The 25,761-nt window shown below is 39.2% G+C and overlaps 1 protein-coding gene across 1 annotated transcript in view; it reads right to left on the reverse strand.

Moving 5' to 3' along the window:
- The window catches only part of LOC124621975 (protein O-mannosyl-transferase Tmtc3), a 112,439-nt gene extending 90,728 nt beyond the window's left edge, over window positions 1–21,711 (reverse strand). Inside the window, exons 1-3 of the mRNA XM_047147509.1 lie at window positions 21,336–21,711; window positions 21,145–21,241; window positions 8,566–8,760 (exon numbers count right to left, since the gene is read on the reverse strand). Coding sequence (XP_047003465.1) covers window positions 8,566–8,751 — 186 coding nt within the window. The 5' untranslated portion in view covers window positions 8,752–8,760; window positions 21,145–21,241; window positions 21,336–21,711. The remainder of the gene's footprint in view (window positions 1–8,565; window positions 8,761–21,144; window positions 21,242–21,335) is intronic.
- Between the last annotated feature and the right edge of the window lie 4,050 nt (window positions 21,712–25,761).

A 25,761-nucleotide genomic window follows, 5' to 3' on the forward strand; every position in this document is an offset into this window, starting at 1 on the left:
CCTGCCACAGAAGACAGTCTCGGGTCATTCACTGCAAATGCAAGAGCCTTTTATTTCCAGTAATTCTATACTTCATTTTATTAATGTTAACTTCCCTAATGATTTCATCACTTGTCATTCATAAAGTCACTACTTTAGCGCATCTTGGTAAATATCTTATTTCTGATGTTTCTAACCTTCTCTTATCTCAGTGCCTAATGTCCACATCTTACTCCAACATAACAGAGATTTAGAGATGTTGTGCATTCTGATTTTAAGATCTTTCATCATGTGTTTCCCAAAGTGCCTGTTAGTGCATCCATTTACTTTGTTGTATTTCTTCTACACCTGTCAGTCAATGTTATCAACTTTCTATATGATTGCGCAGACATGGGGACACTGAAATGGGAAAGTCCATAATAGTCAATCGAGCTCTAGGATAATGATGTGACTTGTCAAATTTTTTTACTTCTGCATAAATAATCTGTGGAAATGGCTTGGTACATACCAACAGAGAACAAAACTGAGGATAACACATATATTATGAAAATTTTGCTTGCAGATGATCAGGTACTACAGCAGATTCAGGAGACAACATGCAAAGGAATGTAAGAACAAGTGGATAAAATATTACGGACTTATTGAAAACAAAGGCTATGCAAGGAAAATAGTTGTAGAGGACTAAAGTAATGGATAACCAGAAAATGATACAGCAAACACCTTCATTTAAATACTGTATTTGTAATGCAGTACATCAAAGGAGCTGGTCTCATAGTTTGTTACTACATGAAGCTCATGTGCTGACTAAAGACAGTTTTAAAAAGTGACTCAAGCAGTGGCTTATCCAAAGATGCCCATGTAACTTGGATATAACATGAATATTAATAGAAGAAACAGTCCTGTACTAGAAATGAGTACAGTAATTGTAGCATATTGCAAAGTATCTGTAATTTATAATTGTAAAAATTTATACAATGCCCAGCATGTAAAATTCTGTGCTATGGGCAGATAATAAATAAATAAATCCCTTTTGAAGCAGTATCATAAACTTACCTTCAGTTAAACATTCCATATGGCCTTTATTAATATAAATGCTTATCTTTTCAAGCCTCTCTAGCCCCTGCCATATTTCAGCATTTCATGGGTCAAGTAGTACAGGGCATTCCCAACTATGCTGCATACCTTGAGAATATTTGTTAAAAGGTGGGACTCCAGAGGATCACCTTCAAAACCTTGAGCTTTTTTTCAAGACACTGGTTACAAGACAACTTAAATGCAACATCCACAAGTGTTCTTTTGTGCAATCTTCCTTGGCTATTTTGGGTTTAAATTCTTGGTAAATGAACTGGTACCAATGCAGGATAATGTTGCAGTGGTCAATAAAATGCAGTCCCCCATGAATGTCACAGCCTTGTAAGTGCATCTGGGTAAGATCCACTACTGTGGCTGATTCCATGCAAACCTAGTAGATATCTCTTACCCACTGAAACAGCTATGCCACGGCACATGTTTTAAATGGTCATCTTGCTATCAACAAGCTTTCCACACTGTTTTTATAATGTACTCTGCAATGTCCTTCAGATATAGTATTTCATGTCAAGACAAGGCTGCGACAATAATCTTAAGTCTCTCCTTGTGCAGGAATCACAGCAATTGTGCAAGTACAGGATGTACTCACGTAAAGTGGGAAATCTGAGTTAGAGGCTCAGTCTGGCACAAATTTTCATTGTCACCAATACATTGTGCAGCTGCAATATCGTCACAATCGCAAATGTGAATGCATTTCCTTAAAAGACTGCCTTAATTGGGCATTGTATTTAATGATGTACACCCCTGGTTTGCCTCTGGCAGAAGCAACAAACACATCTCCTATAAATATCCTGACAGTACTGAGTGTTCTATCGCATATGCACATATGCCCTCAGCAACACTATTCTCATATAGAGAGGGAGGCCCTTGCCATTATTTAAGCAGATCATAAATTTAACCAACATGAACTGGTGTCTTTCCTGATCAATTCAGATCTCTATTCAGCTGTTTCCAACTTTCCCTTAATACTGCATGGTGTTGTGACTGCCACATGCAAGAACCCGCCTTGTACACTCTGTACAACTTAGGTGGCCAGACACACCTCCTACCCAAATTTTGTGCCTATTAGTCACAGCAGCAATAAGTACGTCTAAATCAGGGAAAGCTGTTGTGGGTTTCAAATTGGGACCATTGCTATGTCCTGATTCCTCTTCCTCTAAGGCCCCAAGTGTTGCTCCTCCTGCACACTGCCCAGTGGGACTTGTCCTGGATAAAAATTTTGGCATGCCAACATATATTCTGACCAAATAGTGACTCTACCATCACCAACTTGGTCTGCCTGTTAGGCTCATCCAGATGTACCTCCCTAGCAGTTCTCTACATGGCCAGACACTGGGGAATTGTGGGATTGTATATATTTAGATTTTGCAGCCTGTTTTTGGACTCCATGTGGTTGATCATCATTTACTGCTTTTCTCGTTTCCCTTTTGTGTCCTGCATGTCTCAGGTTACTACTGTTGCTACTATTGCAGGCTTGGAGAAAAAGTCTTTGCCCTTGAAGGCTTCCCACGCACTTTGGTTTCTGATAACAGGATGACTTTTATGTCCTATGACTTCAAATGATTTTGCACCCATAATGGGATTCAAGAACTTTGTACTGCACATTTGCACCCATCCTCCAACAGTCTTGTGTAAAGCTTTATCTGCACACTCAGAACCCAGCTCCAGAAGGAAATGATCTCAAACACTGCATCTAATGCTGTCTGTAGCTTTCTAGCAACTTACAGGGCCATTCTGATCAAGGGCCACAGCCTGTGAAGCTGCTTCACGGTCACCCTCATCACAATGTTTTGGGTATACTATGTGTTGTGCCGTGTGTTCATACAGTGCTGTCGCCACACATAAGATGTGGCCACCGCCTTTTCGACCACTGTGTGCCAATGCTCCAGTGGCAGCAGTGTAGCTTACTTGAAAGTGCTCACAGTGGGGGCACCAGAAGAGATGCAGCAGTCGTACTGCTGAAGTTGACAGAGTCAATCAATATGCAGCCCCATGTGATTAAGTCGTGGCTTTGCGGCCTGGAAGCACAGTCATCTGGTGAGCCTCCTGGAGTAAGGAGCAGGTCTCCTCTCAGTTGCGACACTGTTACTGTGATAGTGTTTATGAGAGATGAACTTTGGCTATGGACCTGGACATAAGTGATTACACTGAGTATGTTTCAACTCCCCCCCTCCCCCCCCCCCCCCCCCCCCCTTCCATGAACCATGGACTTTGCTGTTGGTGGGGAGGCTTGCGTGCCTCAAACGATACAGATAGCCATACCGTAGGTGCAACCACAATGGAGGGGTATCTGTTGAGAGACCAGACAAACGTGTGGTTCCTGAAGAGGGGCAGCAGCCTTTTCAGTAGTTGCAGGGGCAACAGTCTGGATGATTGACTGATCTGGCCTTGTAACACTAACCAAAATGGCCTTGCTATTCTGGTACTGCGAATGGCTAAAAGCAAGGGGAAACTACAGCTGTAATTTTTCCCAAGGGCATGCAGCTTTACTGTATGATTAAATGATGATGGCGTCCTCTTGGGTAAAATATTCCGGAGGTAAAATAGTCCCCCATTCAGATCTCCGGGCGGGGACTACTCAAGAGGACATTGTTATCAGGAGAAAGAAAACTGGCATTCTACGGATTGGAGTGTGGAATGTCAGATCCCTTAATTGGGCAGGTAGGTTAGAAAATGTAAAAAGGGAAATGGATAGGTTAAAGTTAGATATATTGGGAATTAGTGAAGTTTGGTGGCAGGAGGAACAAGACTTTTGGTCAGGTGAATACAGGGTTATAAATACAAAATCAAATAGGGGTAATGCAGGAGTAGATTTAATAATGAATAAAAAAAATAGGAGTACGGGTAAACTACTGCAAACAGCAAAGTGAACGCATTATTGTGGCCAAGATAGACACGAAGCCCATGCCTACTACAGTAGTACAAGTTTATATGCCAACTAGCTCTGCAGATGACGAAGAAATTGATGAAATGTATGATGAGATAAAAGAAATTATTCAGGTAGTGAAGGGAGATGAAAATTTAATAGTCATGGGTGACTGGAATTCAAGAGTAGGAAAAGGGAGAAAAGGAAACATAATAGGTGAATATGGATTGGGGCTAAGAAATGAAAGAGGAAGCCGCCTGGTAGAATTTTGTGCAGAGCATAACTTAATCATAGCTAACACTTGGTTTGAGAATAATGAAAGAAGGTTGTATACATGGAAGAACCCTGGAGATACTAAAAGGAATCAGGTAGATTATATAATGGTAAGACCGAGATTTAGGAATCAGGTTTTAAATTGTAAGACATTTGCAGGGGCAGATGTGGACTCTGACCACAATTTATTGGTTATGAACTGTAGATTAAACTGAAGAAACTGCAAAAAGGTGGGAATTTAAGGAGATGGAATGTGGATAAACTGAAAGAACCAGAGGTTGTACAGAGTTTCAGGGAGAGCATAAGGGAACAATTGACAGGAATGGGGGAAAGAAATACAGTAGAAGAAGAATGGGTAGCTTTGTGGGATGAAATAGTGAAGGCAGCAGAGGATCAAATAGGTAAAAAGACGAGGGCTAGTAGAAACCCTTGGGTAACAGAAGAAATATTGAATTTAATTGATGAAAGGAGAAAATATGAAAATGTAGTAAATGAAGCAGGCAAAAAGGAATACAAATGCCTCAAAAATGAGATCAACAGGAAGTGCAAAATGGCTAAGCAGGGATGGCTAGAGGACAAATGTAAGAATGTAGAAGCTCATCTCACTAGGGGTAAGATAGATACTGCCTACAGGAAAATTAATGAGACCTTTGCAGAAAGGAGAACCACTTGCATGAATATCAAGAGCTCAGATGGAAACCCAGTTCTAAGCAAAGAAGGGAAAGCAGAAAGGTGGAAGGAGTATATAGAGGGTCTACACAAGGGCAATGTACTTGAGGACAATATTATGGAAGTGGAAGAGGATGTAGATGAAGATGAAATGGGAGATACGATACTGCGTGAAGAGTTTGACAGAGCACTGAAAGACCCGAGTCGAAACAAGGCCCCGGGAGAAGACAACATTCGATTAGAACTACTGGTGGCCTTGGGAGAGCCAGTCCTGACGAAACTCTACCATCTGGTGAACAAGATGTACGAGACAGGCAAAGTACCCTCAGAATTCAAGAAGAATATAATAATTCCAATCCCAAAGAAAGCAGGTGTTGACAGATGTTAAAATTACCGAACTATCAGTTTAATAAGTCACAGCTGCAAATTACTAATGCGAATTCTATACAGACGAATGGAAAATTTGATAGAAGCCGACCTCGGGGAAGATCAGTTCGGATTCCATAGAAATGTTGGAACACGTGAGGCAATACTGACCCTACGACTTATCTTAGAAGAAAGATTAAGGAAAGGCAAACCTATGTTTCTAGCATTTGTAGACTTAGAGAAAGCTTTTGACAATGTTGATTGGAATATTCTCTTTCAAATTCTGAAGGTGGCAGGGGTAAAATACAGGGAGCGAAAGGCTATTTACAATTTGTACAGAAACCAGATGGCAGTTATAAGAGTCGAGGGGTATGAAAGGGAAGCAGTGGTTGGGAAGGGAGTGAGACAGGGTTCTAGCCTATCCCCAATGTTATTCAATCTGTATATTGAACAAGCAATAAAGGAAACAAAAGAAAAGTTCGGAGTAGGTATTAAAATCCATGGAGAAGAAATAAAAACTTTGAGGTTCGCCGATGACATTGTAATTCTGTCAGAGACAGCAAAGGACTTGGAAGAGCAGTTGAACGGAATGGACAGTGTCTTGAAAGGAGGGTATAAGATGAACATCAACAAAAGCAAAACGAGGATAATGGAATGTAGTCGAATTAAGTCAGGTGATGCTGAGGGAATTAGATTAGGAAATGAGACACTTAAAGTAGTAAAGGAGTTTTGCTATTTGGGGAGCAAAATAACTGATGATGGTCGAAGTAGAGAGGATATAAAATGTAGACTAGCAATGGCAAGGAAAGCGTTTCTGAAGAAGAAAAATTTGTTAACATCGAGTATAGATTTAAATGTCAGGAAGTCGTTTCTGAAAGTATTTGTATGGAGTGTAGCCATGTATGTAAGTGGAATGTGGACGATAAATAGTTTAGACAAGAAGAGAATAGAAGCTTCCGAAATGTGGTGCTACAGAAGAATGCTGAAGATTAGATGGGTAGATCACATAACTAATGAGTAGGTATTGAATAGAATTGGGGAGAAGAGGAGCTTGTGGCACAACTTGACTAGAAGACGGGATCAGTTGATAGGACATGTTCTGAGACATCGAGGGATCACCAATTTAGTATTGGAGGGCAGTGTGGAGGGTAAAAATCATAGAGGGAGACCAAGAGATGAATACACTAAGCAGATTCAGAAGGATGTAGGCTGCAGTAGGTACTGGGAGATGAAGCAGCTTGCACAGGATAGAGTGGCATGGAGAGCTGCATCAAACCAGTATCAGGACTGAAGACCACAACAATATGTTTCACCTGTTTTCACAATAAATCTTCTACGCTATAATCAATTACGACTTTTCATTTGGTAGTTTGTAACTGGGACACAACACTATGCCCACTGCTGGTGCATGCCGTCATCAAGGTCTGGCCACTCCAGGTGGGCACCTTCATGTAAACTCATCAGTGCAGGCACCACCCAGCCTGGATCCACTGGATGAACTCCACCAACCACAGATAGTTGTTGCATACAGTGGCCTCCACCCACAGACTTCTGTAGCACGACTGAGATAAACTTCTCCTCCACCATCCTTCTCAACAGCCACTCGCTCCCCCTCCTCTGGCAGACCTTCTAGTCCCATGGTGACTTGATCTCCCATCATGCCTTGTCCTGCCTCAGACCTGCATAGTGATGCGCATGGATACTGACCCCCATTTTCAGTGGCAATTCCTCCACAACATACACCACCTTTGTCTTCTCCCCTGGCAGTTGCGTTGCTTGGAAGTAGAAAGGGGGGAAGGAGGGGGGGGGGGCAGAAATACTGGTGCCATCTGATGTTACCATGGAAACTGAATAGCTGGCACAACATTACTATTGACTGTTCTGGTGTCACTGTTCAGGTGGCACTGATCCTTAGGCATGGCCTCTGATGGGATCATGCCAAACTCTGGCATATAAGGTGCTTGGGGCCTGCCTGAGCCAGTGTACATGCGAGCAGTAGGCTGCACACCCCAAGCCTGTCACGTTGTCTACTGTGTTATTCTGGTGGACTATTTGTAATAGATGAAACTCTCATATGACTTGGATTGGACTTCACTTGAGAATATGGACTTAAGATAGCTTGCACCGCTTTTAGAAGCATTGTGTTTAAATATCTTTTCTTGTGAATAAACTCTCTTGTATGTGGGTGTACTTCACCTTTTAGGAAAGTGATCAAATAAACAATATTTTTCAGAACATCAGGAAAGCTTTTATAGCTAATAAAGAGAGTGAATATTCTCAGAAGAGAGAATCTTCAAAAACGATTTTGCTACATGATCTTGTGAAATAAATACTTTATTGACTTTCCTACTTTGACCCAAAAGATAATTCCATATTGCAACATGGGGTGAAATAATCTAAAATACATTGTCATAATTTGTCAGCAGAACAGTACAATGGGATATTTGTTAGTTCAAAATATGCAAAATTGAGCTTATCTATCAGTTTATCAATGTGCTGACTCCATTTTAGATTTTTGTCATTTTGACATGAAGGTTTTACACTTCACTTTGTTAACTGTATTGCTGTTAAACCTTTAGAGGATATAGTGAGACTTATTGTATTATTAAGCACAGAATCATGTCAGAAATATTAAAAAGGAACAGTGATACTTGAAATGGCATATTACCATGTCTTGCCATGTGGGGTTGCTCAGGGAAATGGAGATTCACTCATAACTTATTTTGCTCTCAGTTTTCCAAATATTACTTCTGCACAAAAATTTCAGGAGAATCAAATAACTTACACTTGCCAAGAACTTGCTGCTGATGTCAATATAAAGGACAATACTACACATATCCTATTGAGAGCATTTCACAGAAGTATTTGCAGTGAGGACAATCACAGTTAATTGCCAGAGAAAATGTGATGGTCCTACTTCTTTTTGATGACTCTTAAGTTTTATTGGTGGCTAAGTACATTTGTTTGTAGAACAGTACTTCTCAGCATAAGATACAGATACAAGGATCAGCATTTCCATTGCAATGGAGTACACCATACCAATATTTTCCCATTACAAATATATAATCGTACTTTCCATTTTCTGAATGAAAATGAATGTTCAATAAATGAATCTGAATTTCACTGTCAATTTGCCAGACCTCTCTGTTAGGCTGCAGGCAGGCTTTCAAGAACCTGAGTAGTATCTTGCTTAGAAAACATTTTATACCTACATAATATTCATTTGGTTCACTGAATTGTTCCTCAAAGGTCCTGTGCTTTTGCTGTCTCATTGCTGTCATACATACACTAAAGCTAACTCTCCTCAGGAAGTATAAACTTACCTTGTGTATAGGAGTGCCCCAGAAGTCATTGGAGAAGATGTTGCGGAGAGGAGTCTGAGGCCGAAGGTCACGGTTATCCTTGATGGCACTGATGTCATCGAAAACAAATCCGCATTGTAAACTGTTATAATAGCAGAGAAGGCATACAAGCAGCAGCACTGCTGATAGTGCATGCCTGACTGCCATCTTGCAATACTGCAAAATAAAACAAACAATGTATGAAGTCTGACTGCTACTACACCTCTGCAAAGTGTAACTACCTGCACACCCCCTGACTGGCAAATATTAATCAGCAATAACAGGTTTAATGGAAAAAGCTGATAAAAGGTATTTGAAACTCACAAACATCTGGAATGTGACTGTTGCAGTACTGAGAATTCTTAGCATAAAAATAGTGACAATGAAGTTTGTTAAAAACCTTTTCTGATGTGTACAGTGTGATTACAGAAAATCCATCTGTGATGCATCACAGTTGCATCAGGCTTATGGAGTGCACAATATGGTCAGCTAGGGGTATATGTATCTCTCACTATTATTTCTTTTTCTCAGTTTCTAAATGTGTTCTTACTTTCTTGAATTGATTGACTAAAATTGTGAAGACCACTTCTCTACATTCTTTACATAGCAAGAGCAAAGGTTGTTCCTAAAATGAAATGGGAAATTTTACACTTAGAATGAACAGCATAACATAAGGCTTTCCCACGTCCATAACCTAAGGCTTTCCCGCGTCCGTCAGTTTTGCTTGTTATTCTACAACATGTGTAATGCATATATAATTTTCTTTGAATCATCACTAATCTAAGGCAGACACATAGATTTCTGACAAAGCGTGTGACCTGTCATATTATTCATATTGTGATATAACACAGTAACAATTATATTTAGGTACTTTTGCTACGTCACAGCAGGTTTCCTTCAATGATCATATCCAGTAACACTAAAAATTTGCCAACAGCCTTCGTAACATACTCACAGAATTGTGCCAATAAGGAAGTCTAAGTGTCTTACACAACATTAAAGGCATATTTCGCAACATGAGCTGCATACAAACATTCCAGTAACAGCATGACACAAAAAGAGCCAACAGTACATCCTATATAAGTCTTACTGCTGGATGTGCTTGTGCCAAGCAGTCAACAGAGTATTTGTGTTTTAATTATGTTCCAGTGTAAGACAATTAGACTTCCTGAACCATGAGACTGACACAATTTTGTGAGGATGATACAAAGGCTGATGGTGAATTTTTAGTGTTTCCTGATGATAATCGCTGAGTGAAACTGGTTGTGATGTAATAAATGTGACTCACACAGCTGTGGTGGTTCTTATCGAAATTAACAAAAAACTGTCATGGAGCACAATATGATCAACATCAATAATAGATGAAATTATTAAATCTCCTCACTAAACTAATGGCACAGATCGTATATGCTGTTGAAATAATTTTCTTTCCTAACAATTTTAGACACACTACTTTAACTTAAAGTCAACAGCAAACAACAGATAAAAAAGAAATTAGGAAAACGAGAGAGCTACTGAAAGAAAGGGGGCTGTAAGATGAGGTCATCAGCTGTGCCTGTATTGCTCATCTGATAAGAGAACTGCTTGCAGAAGGCAAGGTTATGAAGTTGAATCCCAGTCTGGCACTCAATTTGTTCTCACTCAGGTTCAATTTTTTCATTAGTTACACAGCACAAACCTATGTAGAATATAAAGCTTTGTGCAGCCCTATCCTCATAAAAACATACTTATATCCTGTTTGCTTATGTATATTTTGGGGTACCTATTTTCATTATATTACAGTCACAAATATCATATCATTGTAGGATGATCCCTGGATGACTAAATAAATAAAGAAATTTCAAATATGCAACCAAAAAATAACTGACGAAAAATTTAACAGCAATGACGCAGCATCGAGCAACATATGAAGAAGAGACAATTCTAGTGCCAAACTGTGCTTGGCAAACTGGAGAAATCTAGACAAGTAGTTTGGTTCTTATTAACTAGCTGCTAAAGGGTGTAAATCAATGATGTAAGCAGACAAGCACCAAGATCAAAACCCACTCTGGACAATTAGACATATTATAAACTATTTTTCAAAAAGTTATTTCACAGAAGAAACAAAAAGCCACATTCCTGTTTATCAGCATAGATATTGCATAGGTAGAATGCCTCATTCAAAAACGAATACACCCACGAGTTTTAGTAGTAGTGTTTGCAATACCATACCAAAAAGAAGTTGAAAGAGAACCTTGGCACCCACTCAGTTCTCTGTTAAACTGCTTTCCGAGCTTTGCACCATCTTTCATCTTCACCATTGCCTACCAAAATACAAAGCAGTCAACTAACAGGTTGGAATCAACACCATAACATCTAGGTGACGTATTCCCTTGCCTCCCTTTGCCTCCAGAATAACATGACCTAGTCAATTACATAGGGACCTACAGTTAAATGTCAGATGCACGAGTACCAACAATCACATATCCACATCCCCAGAATCCCCCTCACATACACACACAATATGCCTGAGCAGAAAGTCATGTACAGTACAAATGGCCTCATTCAAATCAAACATTTCAGTTTGATTTCTGCTTTGGTACAAGACTCTTACCCTGAAGGCCAGTAATAAGATCACGGGGATTTTAAAACCATAAATTAAAAGGTATTAATTCAATTCCTTTCATTTCCTTTTCCATTCATTTTTTTGAGGGTACTGTAGAGAAAGAAATATTTTATGTTCATTATATACCAATGGGGAAAACTGACAGTACAATTCCAGATATTCTTTAAACAAACAGATGCACGCAGCACACATTACCAACAGTATTTCAAGGTGGTTTTCATGGAAGGGTCGTTCATCTACTGTTAGAAGGTACTTTCTGATGACAGAAATGTTTCTTCAGGCACTAACTATAGGCCTTTTTGTTGGTTCTGTGGAAAAATACCTGATGTATTGTTTATCTACCAGAAGTCACACTTTTGTGAATAACAATCCAATAATTAATGATGCACATTGCATCAGGCAGATGCTCTTTATACAACTGATTTTCAGAATTTACATTACGAATGAAAACACACATGACATTGATGTAATAGTTTACAATATTTATTATTTTATTTTACAAACGAGTGTTTGTGTATTACATTAGCACCTGGTACCCAGCAATGTATGATACATTCTACCAAGAACTGACGGAACACTCAGTCAATGCAATTTTCCGTAATTCAACACTAATTGTTCAGTGAGTTCACATCGGCTACGGTAGCCCAATAAAAGCAGCCACACATCATGAGAGGAAAAGAGCATTTCAGGCTAAGTCTCTCCACACATACAGACTTCAATAGTCAGTTGCAGTACTGATGTCTAGCAACAGCATCTGAAATTGTCAGTTGATGCATTAGCCACTCTTTACAAGGTTTCAACAATATTAGGAAAAGGGCAGATTCCTACTCACTGCAGAGATGACATGGTGAGTTGCAGACAGGCACAACAAAAAGCCTGTTACACATCATGCATTCAGCTAAAGCAAAAAACTGCCATCTTTATCAGCTAAGACCAGAATGCAACTGGCATGAGGTGTGCATCACGTTTGCTATCTCTCTCTCTCTCTCTCTCTCTCTCTCTGTGTGTATATGTGTGTGTGTGTGTGTGTGTGTGTGTGTGTGTGTTTTCTTTTTGCCTGTCTGCAACTCAGTGTGTCACCTTTGTGATAGTAGCAATCTGTCCTTTCCCTAACACTGTTGATATTTCAGCATGGAGTTTCCACTGTTTTATAAAGTTCCAGTTTGGGTCTGTGCAAAGATGCTTCTCACAAACCAAATTTTTCAGACATCTTTCCATGGCCGCTTGTATTTCTATAGTTTATTCTTGATTACAACCAAAATGCCACCAGCAACACTGTCTCAGAAACTGCATGAAATGTCATTTGATAATTGCTGCCTGCCTAATGGGATATTGGTTCCAATGCAACACCAGAGGTGATGCTTGCATTGTATGTGAAACAGCCTATACTATAGTTGTTGGGTGACAAATTCTATCACAGGAAGGGTGACGGGGAGAGAGAAATGGTTTGAAAAGTCGCATGCTGAAGAAGTTACAGAGGGGAAACCTCAAAACCTGTGTAAAATTATGACATCTGAGCCACACAAATATGAATGATTATAAAAAAAACTGTGCCTGGTGATATGATGTTTTCAGAATGACATCATTAGATAAAAAATGTAGTTAGAACCAAACATTATAATATTAAGATCAAAATGCTTTTTGTCCTTCTGAAAGCAGACTTCATATTGACTTCCTCTGGAGGAGCAGAGTAGCTTGTTACTGCCTCTGGGATGGCTCAAATATTGAATCTTGAGTAACATACTATCAGCATTCCAAAACTTCACTCTCTGTTATAACAGGGTACACAGTCATACAGCTATAACAATTGTGAAGTTTTTTGCTGAGGAAAAAAAAAAAGTTTGTGTACTCCATTATTCTGCCAAGCATCTAAACATATCTGTCTATGACTTTCAGCTCAGAAAGGAAGACAATGTTTCACATCAAAAATTTGAAAAATCTCTCACTCCCCCCCCCCCCCCCCTCCTCCTCCTCCCAACCAGTGCATGTGTGTGTGTGTGTGTGAGATATATATATAATTTTTTATACGACAACAAATAGAAAGAAGCAATGCTTGTGAAATTTGTACAGTCAACGGTGAAAGCCTGTACATAATAAACAAGGCTAATCCCACTCAACAAAAGCTACACAGTATCTATGCTCAGATAAAATAGCCACACTCAGTGAAAATGCAGTAATATTTGGAGTGTTGAATCATCACTTTTTCAGTCCTCTGTCTCTTTCTTGAAGGTGCAATGATTTATCACTAGATATCTCTACCGTTTCATTCAGAAACTGAGTAAGTTTCAAATGGCTTTGGTGCAAATAAACCTGAAGAAATTAAGAGATTTCTGACAAGGCTGTTACAACTATATGCCCAGGAAACTTAAGCAGAAATTGGTATTTTTATATTTCGTGTAAAGATCATAATGGCAAAACAAGTAAGAGATGAATGTACACAGAAGCAGCTAGCGATCTTTCCCTAACTAGAATAAAACGAGAGCCTAATGATCACATGAAATGGTCTCTAATATACATCAAATAATGTGTGTGTGTGTGTGTGTGTGTGTGTGCGCGCGCGTGCGCGCGCGCGCATGTGGGCATGTGAGGGGAAAATGCAGAATTCATCTGTAATGTTTCAAACTAAGTGGTCAGAAAAACCACAGGTTTACCCGAGTGAACCACATATAGCAGCAGCAAGATTGCAAGCAACTAAACAGTGGGAAAACAAAAAGAAAACAAATCTCTAGATTTGAAATTTGTTCATCTCAAAACTTTGAGAAATACATTATCTCTCTCTCTCTCTCTCTCTCCCTTAGAAAAAGAAAGAAGTATGTGCTTTATGGAACTCAGAAATACAGGCCCCCACTGTTTTAAGGAAATTATGTCAACTAAAAAAAATTGTAACAAAATTATTTGCTGCACATCCTTCAGGCATTTTACAATCCAATGAGCATCAGCTGTAAAATGTGTGATGAAATACAGAATGACTGCAACTTAAGACCATCTCTCTTTAATGGGACTACAGTGTGACGACCACTAGTTGAGCCTCTAAGGCCAGATTTAAAGCTATAATGAAAATAACATACCTCTCAATAGTTTCAGAAGCAGCTGTTACTTTTACTATTATACCATACAGCTTGCACCACACTTAACCCTATCACTTTATACAAACACAAATTCTGAAAGTAAAGCTGTATGTGTCTCCATGAAACATAGGTGACTTATACTCTAAATAATGAGAATGTTAAGTTAGTCTAAAAGTGCTGCAATGAAATGCTGCAAGTCTCAAAGCAAAATATTTATAGTCATGCAATAAATTATTACTTTTACTTCCTTGTACACCACTGAAGATGCCTAAAACAACTACCAGAAATATGTTTGGCAAAATAAAATTCAGCTTCAATAGACAGTAGGCCTCATGGCTGGGAGAGCATGAAAGACAGGTTCAGCCACGTAATTGGTGTGCGGGTGGGGGTGCGGCGGGGGGGGGGGGGGGGGGGGGGTTCAGTGTCATGTTTTTTTGTGTTAGAGAACCCAATGCCAACACACGGCCTATTTCTCTTGAAAAGCACCAAGGGCACTGCCGAGCTTAACATACTCATACAACAGACCTAGACCTATCACCACCAACAGTGTCATATGCCCTCACTTCATGAGACACTGCAGAGATGTTTGGAATTTAATACAGGGCATTGCTGCAAAGACTGGTAATAAAGAGTATACCACCACCTCTTCTCCCCTATGCCAGCCAAATACTGGCAGTGAAAACTTCAACCATTACCAGGATTCGAACCAGTTTACCTCTGCATGAAAGATACTCTATCTACCAGATAAAAAGCGCAACATGAATATCTGACCATATGGTTACAACTAGGCCTATATAGAAGGAACACAGGTGTACCTGTAAGGGTTTCACCAAATAACAAAAGTATGGGCTGGTTTCCATGAAATAAAACTGCATGTCAACACAAGGCCTTCTTCAATATTAAAATGAAGAATATTTCAAAAGTATTATTATTGGAAGGACGTATGTATATACAGAAAGCAATGTAAAAATCAAGTTTTTCCAGGTTCTCTACACTTTTAAAAATGAATCCCCTATGAAAATAGCACAGAGCAGGATAAACAAATGGACAGTGGCAGATATAAGAAAGTGATTGAGCTTCTTAAATATTTTGGTTCCATTAAAAAAACCCATGTAGTTAGCTAGACTTTCTAAACTTTTGTTGAATTACAGAAGGATACAGTTTACCATGAAAATTCTGAAATGATAAAATAATTCTGGAAACAACGGTAAAGCTCTCTGAAGGGTTACAAAACAGGGAAAAACAAACAAAAACATAACCTAATAATTGAAATAAACGGTTGTAGCTTTGTCATAAGTTGCAGTGACAAAAATCTATTTTTTATTTTTTCATGATGACTAGTTTTGGACACCTGTGTCCATTTCCAAACCATCTGTGCTGTAAGCGTGACAAATAGAGGTGACAACCCACATACAGAAACTGCCCCTGCATCAATCAGAGTGGTACATGGCCGTCTTAACAACAACCAAGTTACATCACTGGGTCAGACATTAGAGAGTTCTCTAATGTCTCTCCTATGTGATGTAACTTGCTGTCGTTAAGTACTTGCTTTGAGTACTGCAGGGGCAGTTTCTGTACGTGGGCTATTGCCTGTATTTGTCACACTTACAGCATGGGTGGTTTGAAAATGGATGCAGGTGTTGGAAACTAGTCACTAACATGAAATAAAAAAATAGATACTCTCAATGTAACGTATGATGCGGCTACAACCATTTATTTCAATTGCAAGACAAGTTGTGGACTAATTTTTCATGTGCAACATGCTGCAAGTTCATGCATAGCCTAGTAATAACTTGCAGTTAGAAAGAAGTTTCAACAAAAATTTTCATAAGCAACTGTTCATTCTGGAAAACTTATGCAGCCAATACAAATACAATGATGCTATTCACCACACAGAACTAAGTTACAGAAACATTACCAAAATTGATTTACATGCATTAAAATGGATTACGCAGGGGGATGTATGTTTCCTCAAGCATAACATTGGAATCCCTGGAGCAATATCAGTTAAACTTGGTATACTTATGGCTTTATAAGTGAAAAAATACCACAGGGTACTAACAGCATCCTGAAAACTTCTGGTGCGATAGGAAGGGGGTGAACTGCCAAATAGTTTAATTCTTAAATATGCTGAATAGTTTCAACTATAACTGTATATCTACCAACTTAAAAAATGAAAACTGAATAATTTTTCCTGCTGTGTGGCATCATACAGTTTGTCTCTAATTCAGATAAACTTCAAGAATGACTGCCACAACTTCCTATAGCGAGACTGAAAATCTGTTACAATAAGACTGAAATAATGTGTCACTAACACAAGAAATTGCATAAATTAACAAATACATCACAAAATGTATTGAGTTTCTGCACTTAAAGCAGTCAAAACAAATGGATCGACAGTGAAACAAATAAATAAATAAATAAATAGAATAACAAAAATGGTTTGGGGTGCTCTCAGCTAAATACACTGTTACAATGAAGCTTCCAGCGTATATTATGTGGATAGTTTACAGTCAGTATTGCGCAATTTTAAACTGAGGCAGAGAAAATCTTTAATACAAAAATCATTCAAAAACTGAGGGTTGCTCAGTGAACAATGGAGACATTTAAGTTTGGAATAATAGGACAACACGAAAACAAACAAACAAATTAGGCGACAGTCTACAGTGAAGAAGTAGTTACGGCCATTAAGAAAATGAAATGGATGTGGCCAGGACATATAATCTGCCAAATTAACTATAGATGGTTCAAACCAGTACCTCACTGGAGTATACAAATTTATCCGAGGCAATGACCTAATGAAACAGATGGCAGTAGAGAACATGCAGGCACAATGTGCAACTGCAATGCAAGGAGAAGGCCTCTTCCAGCAGTGGATGATGATGATGATGTAGTCACAGGCATATTTTTACATCTATCCTAAGATTTTGAAACTGTTGACCTAATTTTTCAAATTAAATTATACCATTAAGAACAGGTGGCATAGAAAATGTCTGGCTCTGACAATATCTGGAAAACAGGACAAGTGATTAGTGATAGTATAGGTCTCAAATTGACAAACATTTTCTGTGAAGTGCTTGTCAGTTCTAAAGAACAGTCTTGTCATTGATACATATCAATGACTTTCCACACAAAGCTATGCATGAGAAAACAAAACAGCTATTTTTGGCAATGAAAAGAAAATTGTAATCATAGATTTGAGGGGAAAAAAATGGCAGTGGAAGCAAATGAAACCCTCATACATTTAAAAGTCACCAATATATAATAAACCACAACAGCAAAAATTTCAGGAGAGTAAGCATAATTAATAGTGTCAAACTAAAACAAATTCTGCAGTAATTTAGGGATGAATGTTGACTATCTATCAATCTAGATTGAGAATACACAGACAATAGCAAAGACAATATTACTAGCACGTTAAGCCTCACAAGTCGGTTATCAGTGTGTAACAGCAAGTGTTTCATAGTTAATTATGTACTCACTGCTATTAGAAATGGAACCATTTTGGGCATGAAATCTGCAATATGTCGACACAGTTTTAAAACTATAGAAAAATATCATAAGACTAACCAAAAATAATAGGACCCATTGGAGAAATCTGTTCAAAGGATTGGTAATTCTAACAACCATCTGAGTATATCCACCTGTCCATTAGGTGCACAATATAAAAATATTAGTAATTACTACATTTCACTGCACATAATTTACACTTACTAAAAGAAAAAAAAGAAAACTGAAAGCTCAAACAAATATTTTCCACCACAGAATCTAAATTATAAAGTAAACTGCCAAAAGAGATTAGAGAGTTAACTAAAACCAATACATTTTCTAAAAAGAAAGTTAAATTATACTACAATAAAACATACTGTGTGGAAAATGATTAATTGCTAACACAGTAAACGGTTAGGTACATAGTGTAAGATTTGGGAGATCTGAGTTTCTCCCGGTGTGTGAGGTTGTTGATTACAACAACAGGGGACTGATGTAATAGGACATGCATTGATACTATGAAATAGTGCATTGATGCTGACTAGGCTCTAGCAAAAATCTAGATTTGCCTAACAAAAAGTTGAAAGAAAAGGATGACTGGTTGCTGTGCTCTATCAGTTGAAAGTCATATCACAGTGTTGAGTGCATTCACATTCCTAATGTAAGGTAACTTGAGCTTTACACTACAAAATCATACAAAGGGCCTCAGTTGATTATTCACTTGTCCATCTCTAATGACCTCCATGTCAACAGGACATTAAAAACTAATCTTCCTTTTGATTATCTGTGTTTCACGTTACTTCATTTACAATAATCAGCAACACATTTACTGAAACTCGTGTGGGGGATATCACTCATTTTCCAATCAGAAGAGAGAAATTACAGTGATGGTAATTTCTGCTGTGGCCAATATCAGAAGATTTTCCTTTCTCAATGAATGTTTTGAAAGAAACAGGAAATTAACACACCATTACATAGGTTATGTCGTTCCAAGTATGAAGGTAGACAAACTTACACCATGAAAGCAAAACTTACTATTCGTAATATTGCGTGCAGTTAATATTTTATAGATGACGTATGAAAACTTTTATGTTTTTTCAGATCCCAAACTGGGCTATGCTGTGAAATATACTATGATTTACTTGAAAAAAGTTCAGTGACAAATTCTGACATTAGCTGCAAGAAGAGTTGAAATGGCAGAAAAGCTAATGCGGAATTATATGCTTTCTTCCGCTCTTTCAATAAAAAATATTTACGCCTACATTACTTGTAATTAAACAGGGTTTCCAACAAGAACTAATGAATACTGACACTGGCAAGTATAAACGAATGTAAAAACATTACCTGTAATTAAACAGGGTTTCCAACAAGAACTAATGAATACTGACACTGGCAAGTATAAACGAATGTAAAAAGTTTGTTGTGGTGGCCGTTTTCGAAGCAATTATATCGAAATTACAGAAGTCAAAAGAAAACCTCTTTCGCATGCTGCACATCCAGTTTTTTTATCTTGTGCACTAAGACATATTTTGCTTTAGTTGCAAGGCATCTTCAGTGGGTGTCAGATCTACGTCTGATTCGTTATTTGTAAGCCAAACAGCTCTCTCTCATGTGGCAAACTGGTTGAAAGGCTACAGTTTTGTTTTTGGCCAGCGCACTTTTTCAAAAAGTGCTAAATTTTGGTAACAGTGACCAAACGGAAAACTGTAATATTCCAACGTGTTTGCCACATGAGCGAAAGCTGTTTGGATTACAAATAATGAATCAGACGCTGATCTGACAACCACTAAAGATGCCTTGTAACTAAGACAAAACGCGTCTGGGTGCACGAGATAAATACAAAAAAAAATAAAATTAAAAAAAGCCTAATGGGTACCATGTAAAAGGTCGTTTTTCTTTTGAACTACTGTCATTTATAAACTAATATATTGACAATGTTACGTACTCATGTGCTCATTGACACATAGGTCGATCACTAAGGCGGTGTTACGCGCTACACATCATAATGCGCGCAATGCATTTCACCGGTAGTTTACAGTGTTTAGAAACACGAAATGATTTTCTCCCTGTCATACAACAGCGCAAACATATTAAAATGCAAATGCTGCACGTTGTAGAGAAGAGGCAAATTTCCATCTATTGGTACTTAAAATACAATTCGAAACTGACCGACATGCACTTTTCAAATGATAAGCTAATGAAGTTTGCCGCTTGTGAAAGTGAATCAAGTTAGTAAAAGAGTGTCACTGCTGAATATCATTAACATTAAACACGATTTTCTGTGAAAAAGAAATCTGGAAAACACTTTCTAAACAAGTTATGACAGGTCATTCTGAATGGATTTATTTTCTGTTTTTGGTCTGAAGCAATTAACATCGTCTGCACACAACGTCAAAAATCATCTCTGCTTCCAACTGGACTGCTGTTTCCGTACAAATGAAGGAAACAAACATTCATGAACGACAAGCAGACTAACCTACGTGCATCACAAATTATCAATATGGGCACATAGGCTACAGTGAAATAAACATCAGTATGCAAGAATCTATTCGTAATATGTGTTCAGATCATATGAAAGTTGAAAATAAAACAATTAAAAAGCCACTGGATTTTGACGTTCTGTTCTTGAAACCTAACAGTTATCATATGTATTAAGAATCAAGGTATTCGTCAATGAATTTGTGGCTCTTGAAAACATTTACGTCAAAATGGTTGGCTTAAAGAAGAAGCCACGCAGTACCGGTATCACAATTGTTTTGGAAGTTTTAATGGTCACAGTTTCGAAACTGAATACGCTATTGCTTGCACAATTTTGGATTCAAACTGAGGCCAGAAGATTCCGTCCATCATGTTATTATAAGCATTCTGCGGGTTTATAGAGTAAGCAAATATTTTTTAATTATAGCTGCATTTAAAAACGCTGTTGCGTGCAATGAAGAGAGTTCATCCTGTTTCTCATTTGCATCTTTGCCGCGTTGTTAACGGACTCATTGTACATCTATCATTGGCCTTCAGATGATGATAGTAGTTACGTATCATTTTGTGTGTAATATAAAGTCGGCTAACACTGACATACAGCATTTTGTTTATACTATGTGCCCATTGACGAACATCCGGACAATTAAGGATGAAAAAGATTACGAAACCTTTCTATTTATAAACCATTATTTCTTGTGATGTATGATCATAATTCTTAATCACATTCAGTGCTCGTCACGGCACAATAATAATTTTTATTTGTCTCTGCAGTATATCGTAATCATGTACGCTGCGCTAGTTCGCTCTCGACCAACTGCATCTCGCGGAACATGTAAAACTGAACGTCGATAAACTTAGAGCATTAGTTTTCGTTCTATTATACAGTGCTTTGACGCGCAAAAACTTAAAGTATATATGTACCTATCTCATCAATCCTTGCTGCATGTCATTCACCTTAGGATAGTGACATATCGTTGCACATACGCACTCACTTCCTTCGCCTTGGACGCCGACACCCCTGAAAACAGAAGTCACCAAAATCACACTTTCACTACAGTTTTAACAGAGATTAAGCAGCATTCCTTGAATCAATAAACCAGATTTAAAAGTACCGATGAATTAAGTCTCGGCGCGTAGGAGTATGGATGGCAGACGAACCACCCTATCTTGCTTCACCACCGACGAGAACCGGCTTATGTCGCAACGGAAGAAGCCTTCCGTGCAGAACTGTGAGGTAAAAGTAAAGACGGAGCGTAAAAAAAAAATTGTCAGTAGTTTGCAGGCACTGGGAAAAGATGGTGGTGGCTGGGACCCGAAAGTGCAAATTCCGTTTTGATGACCCGAATTCTATGGATGAACGTACAAAAGTCACTTATTTGCGTGAGCTTTGTTATACGGAGGCTCAATACTCGTATACTGCGCTTCGTTCGTTCGGTGACCGCAGTCACGTATTAACGAGTGCAAAAGGCGGGTCTACCCGGAGCAGCGGTCCACTCCTCCCGTCTTCAGCTGCCATACTGCAAACTGAGCCCGGTCACGTGACGAGCCAGACACTCACTCTCCTCGCGCTTGTGCTGCCGCGCCGTGGTGGGGCGTAGCAGCACTCCAGCAGCTCTGTTGGTGACAAGTCACGGCGGAGTGAGGTTGTATGAAGCCGGTGGGAGGAAAGTACATAATTCGCAGATAATATTGCTGATCAGTATACTTTAAATTAACGAATCTTATGCATTCGTCGAGAATTAATTGAGGGTCAAATAACCGGGGAAAGTAGTATAGCCTTCTTTTGTGAAAATGTCAGTACCCATTAGTAAACTTACCAGAACGTAGAGACTACGGGTATTTTGGTATATGTGCCATAACAGATCGTTCTCGTTCACCTCTACCTAATAATCCTGATGAAGTTACTGAACGCAGAACAATAATTATCGGTACCGCAGATTTAGACCTCTCTTCGTTATCCAAACAATACCCAATATCTCCTTTTCATATTTTTTTAAAAACTATTACTCGTTGTTTCCTGACATATACCAAGTAAATAAATGAGGGAGATGAAGATTAAAGAATATCTGTGAGTTCCGTCGCAGCTTCGTTTAGTCGTTCACGGGGTTTATCAATTCAGTAGCGATAGCACTCCACAAGAAGCACTGCGAATTATTGCAGAGGCTTCCGGTAAATTCTGAGAGCACGCGGTCCAAGAAAGACATGCAACGCGTCACTTCTTCCCTCACGCGACGCAGGACGTGATTATGAAGGAAAATCACATAGCCGGCCGCAGAGGGCGAGCGGTTCTAGGCGCTTAAGTCTGGAACCGCGCTATCGCTACGGTCGCAGGTTCGAATCCTGCCTCGGGCATGGATGTGTGTGATGTCCTTAGGTTAGTTAGGTTTAAGTAGTTCTAAGTTCTAGGAGACTGATGACCTCAGATGTTAAGTCCCATAGCACTCAGAGCCATTTGAACCATTTTTGAAAATCACACAAATTAGACAAATGCTTACCGACAGTCGTTTTCCCCAAACATCCCATTTGTAATGGGCATAGGGTAGTGATGTGAATGGGAGAGGAGGGGATGTGATATGTAATATACCCACCGTCAATTATCATAACATGGTATGTTGGAAATGCTTGTAGTAAACTAAGTATTGATCTGCAGAGCGGCAGATGTTAATTGAAACAGACTTCGCTACTAAACTGGTAGGCTCTAATGGACGAAACAACCAGTGACATACTATCTCAGGACAATTGCCAAAACCTGATAAATTTTGTTCACGCGTTAACGCCATCAGCAGAGCAAAATTATGGTCAATACAGGCAAAATCAAAACGAAAACCGAAACGCTGAACTTCATTTACAAATAGCCTTCGTAAATAAAAATCAATCATTTGCTGTATCATACCACTGAAAAAAATGAACAATACGTATTCCTGTCAGGTTTCATATGAGATTTGAAGGTTAGTTAACTCATCTCTTGACAACAATTTATCGTAGATTCCTTGAGTATTAAATTGTTCGCAGGACTAGAAAATGTAGATTTGTCTCCGAAAATTACAGCGTAATAGATCCAAAGAACATTTTTTTTCGTAGTTTCATGTCCATCGCACCACACGGTTGGGGTGATACGCTTGCATTAATCGCACCTAGTCTTTATCTACAGCATTTTAAAGTATGTGCAAATAGTTTTAGATTGTTTGGAAAAAGTGTTAAGATTAAACATTAAAATATCTGGATTAGTTTTTAAAAAGATTAAAAAAAAGGCCTATTTCAGCAGATTATCGAGAATAAATGATATGAACTGAGTTCATAATTGTTAAGGGTGATAGTGGTTGGATATTTTAATGAGAATTATTTTTATGAGTAGGGTGGGGGAGGAGAGATGTGTGTGTGTGTGTGTGTGTGTGTGTGTGTGTGTGTGTGTGTGTGTGTGTGTGTGTGTGTGCGCGCGCGTGCCCTCTGATAGAAACACTGGAATGGGAATAACGAAGGAAACAATGGCATGGTTGGTGTAAGGCAGTGGTAGTAAACCTTTTTATACTTCTCACCCACTTTTATATCTCTGTTAGTAGTAAAATTTTCTCACCACCTACCAGTTCCATAGTAATCGTTATTTATAAAGGAGGGAGGTCACTTCACTAAATTATAAAGCAGAGTTGCAACATGTTAAGGCATATAATGAGAGTTGCTACCAAATACCTTACGTCAAACTTTCGCTAAGTTTGACAAAACAAATCTTTATAAAGCAATTTACAGTAGTTAAATCTATCTTTTTATTAATATTTTGCGTACATAGAAGCATCAAGTCTTATGAAATCACATTTAGGTATTTATACACTGTGTGATCAAAAGTACCCTGACTGAAAATGACTTACAAGTTCGTGGCGCCCTCCATCGGTAATGCAGGAATTCAGTATGGTGTTGGCCCACCCTTAGCCTTGTTGGCAGCTTCCACCCTCGCAGCCGGCCGCTGTGGCCGAGCGGTTCTAGGCGCTTCAGTCCGGAACCGCGGTGCTGCTACGGTCGCAGATTCGAATCTTGCCTCGATCACGAATGTGTGTGATGTCCTTAGGTTAGTTAGGTTTAGGTAGTTCTAAGTCTAGGGGACTGATGACCTCAGATGTTAAGTCCCATAGTGCTTAGAGCCATTTGAACCACCCTCGCAGGCATACGTTCAGTCAGGTGCTGGAAGGTTTCTTGGGGAACGGCAGCCCATTTTTCACAAAGTGCTGCTCTGATGAGAGGTATCGATGTCGGTCGGTGAGGTCTGGTACGAAGTTGGCGCTCCAAAACATCCCAAAGGTGTTCTATAGGATACAGGTCAGGACTCTGAACAGGTCAGTCCATTACAGGGATGTTATTGTCGTGTAACCACTCCGGCACAGGCCGTGCATTATGAACAGGTGCTCTATCGCGTTGAAAGATGCGATCGCCATCCCCGAATTGCTCTTCAACAGTGAGAAGCAAGAAAGTGCTTAAAACATCAATGTAGGCCTGTGATCTGATAGTGCCACGCAAAACAACAAGGGGTGCAAGCTCCCTCCATGAAAAACACGACCACCCCCTAACACCACCGCCTCCGAATTTTACCACAGGCACTACACACGCCGGTAGATGATGTTCACCGGGCATTTGCCATACCCGCACCCTGCCGTCGGATCGCCACATTGTGTACCATGATTCGTCACTCCACACAACGTTTTTCCACTGTTTAATAGTCCAATGTTTACGATCCTTACGCCAAGCGATGCGTTGTTTGGCATTTACCGGCTTAATGTGTGGCTTATGAGCAGCCGCTCCATCATGAAATACAAGTTTCGCATATCCCGCCTAACTGTCATTCTACTTGCAGTCAATCCTGATGCAGTTTGGAACTCCTGTGTGATGGTATGGATAGATGTCTATTACACATTACGACACTCTTCAACTGTCAGCGGTCTCTGTCAGTCAACAGACGAGGTCGGGCTGTACGCTTTTGTGCTGTACGTGTCCCTTCACGTTTCCACTTAACTATCACATCGGAAGCAGTGGACCAAGGGATATTTAGGAGTGTGAAAATCTCGCGTACAGCCGTATGACACAAGTGACACCCAATCACCTGACCACGTTCGAAGTGTGTGAGATCCGCGGAGCACCCTATTCTGCTCTCTCACGATGTCTAATGGCTATTGAGGTCGCTTATATGGAGTACTTGGCCGTAGGTGGCAGCAAAATGCACCTAATATGAAAAACGTATGTTTTTGGGGATAACCGGATACTTTTGATCACATAGTGTATTGTTAATGAGATCCCCGAGGCTGATGCTGAGAAACTAAAGACTAGCTCAATTTTTCTAGGGAACAAACGAAAGTCTCGTCTTCTGGAAATTTTAGGGGGTTTCTTTCTTTGGTCATAACGTGATTAGCGGCACTAAATTCTCATTCCTCAAGATATGAGGCAAGAAGAGGTATAAACTAAATATCATTTTCACATATTTCGATATAAGACAAGCACTTCTTTATTTGGCCTTAGGTTTTCATATCCGCCACTATCGAATGTATGTTTACTTTC

Source organism: Schistocerca americana, chromosome 7 (assembly GCF_021461395.2).
Source record: "Schistocerca americana isolate TAMUIC-IGC-003095 chromosome 7, iqSchAmer2.1, whole genome shotgun sequence".
Lineage (NCBI taxonomy): Eukaryota > Metazoa > Arthropoda > Insecta > Orthoptera > Acrididae > Schistocerca > Schistocerca americana.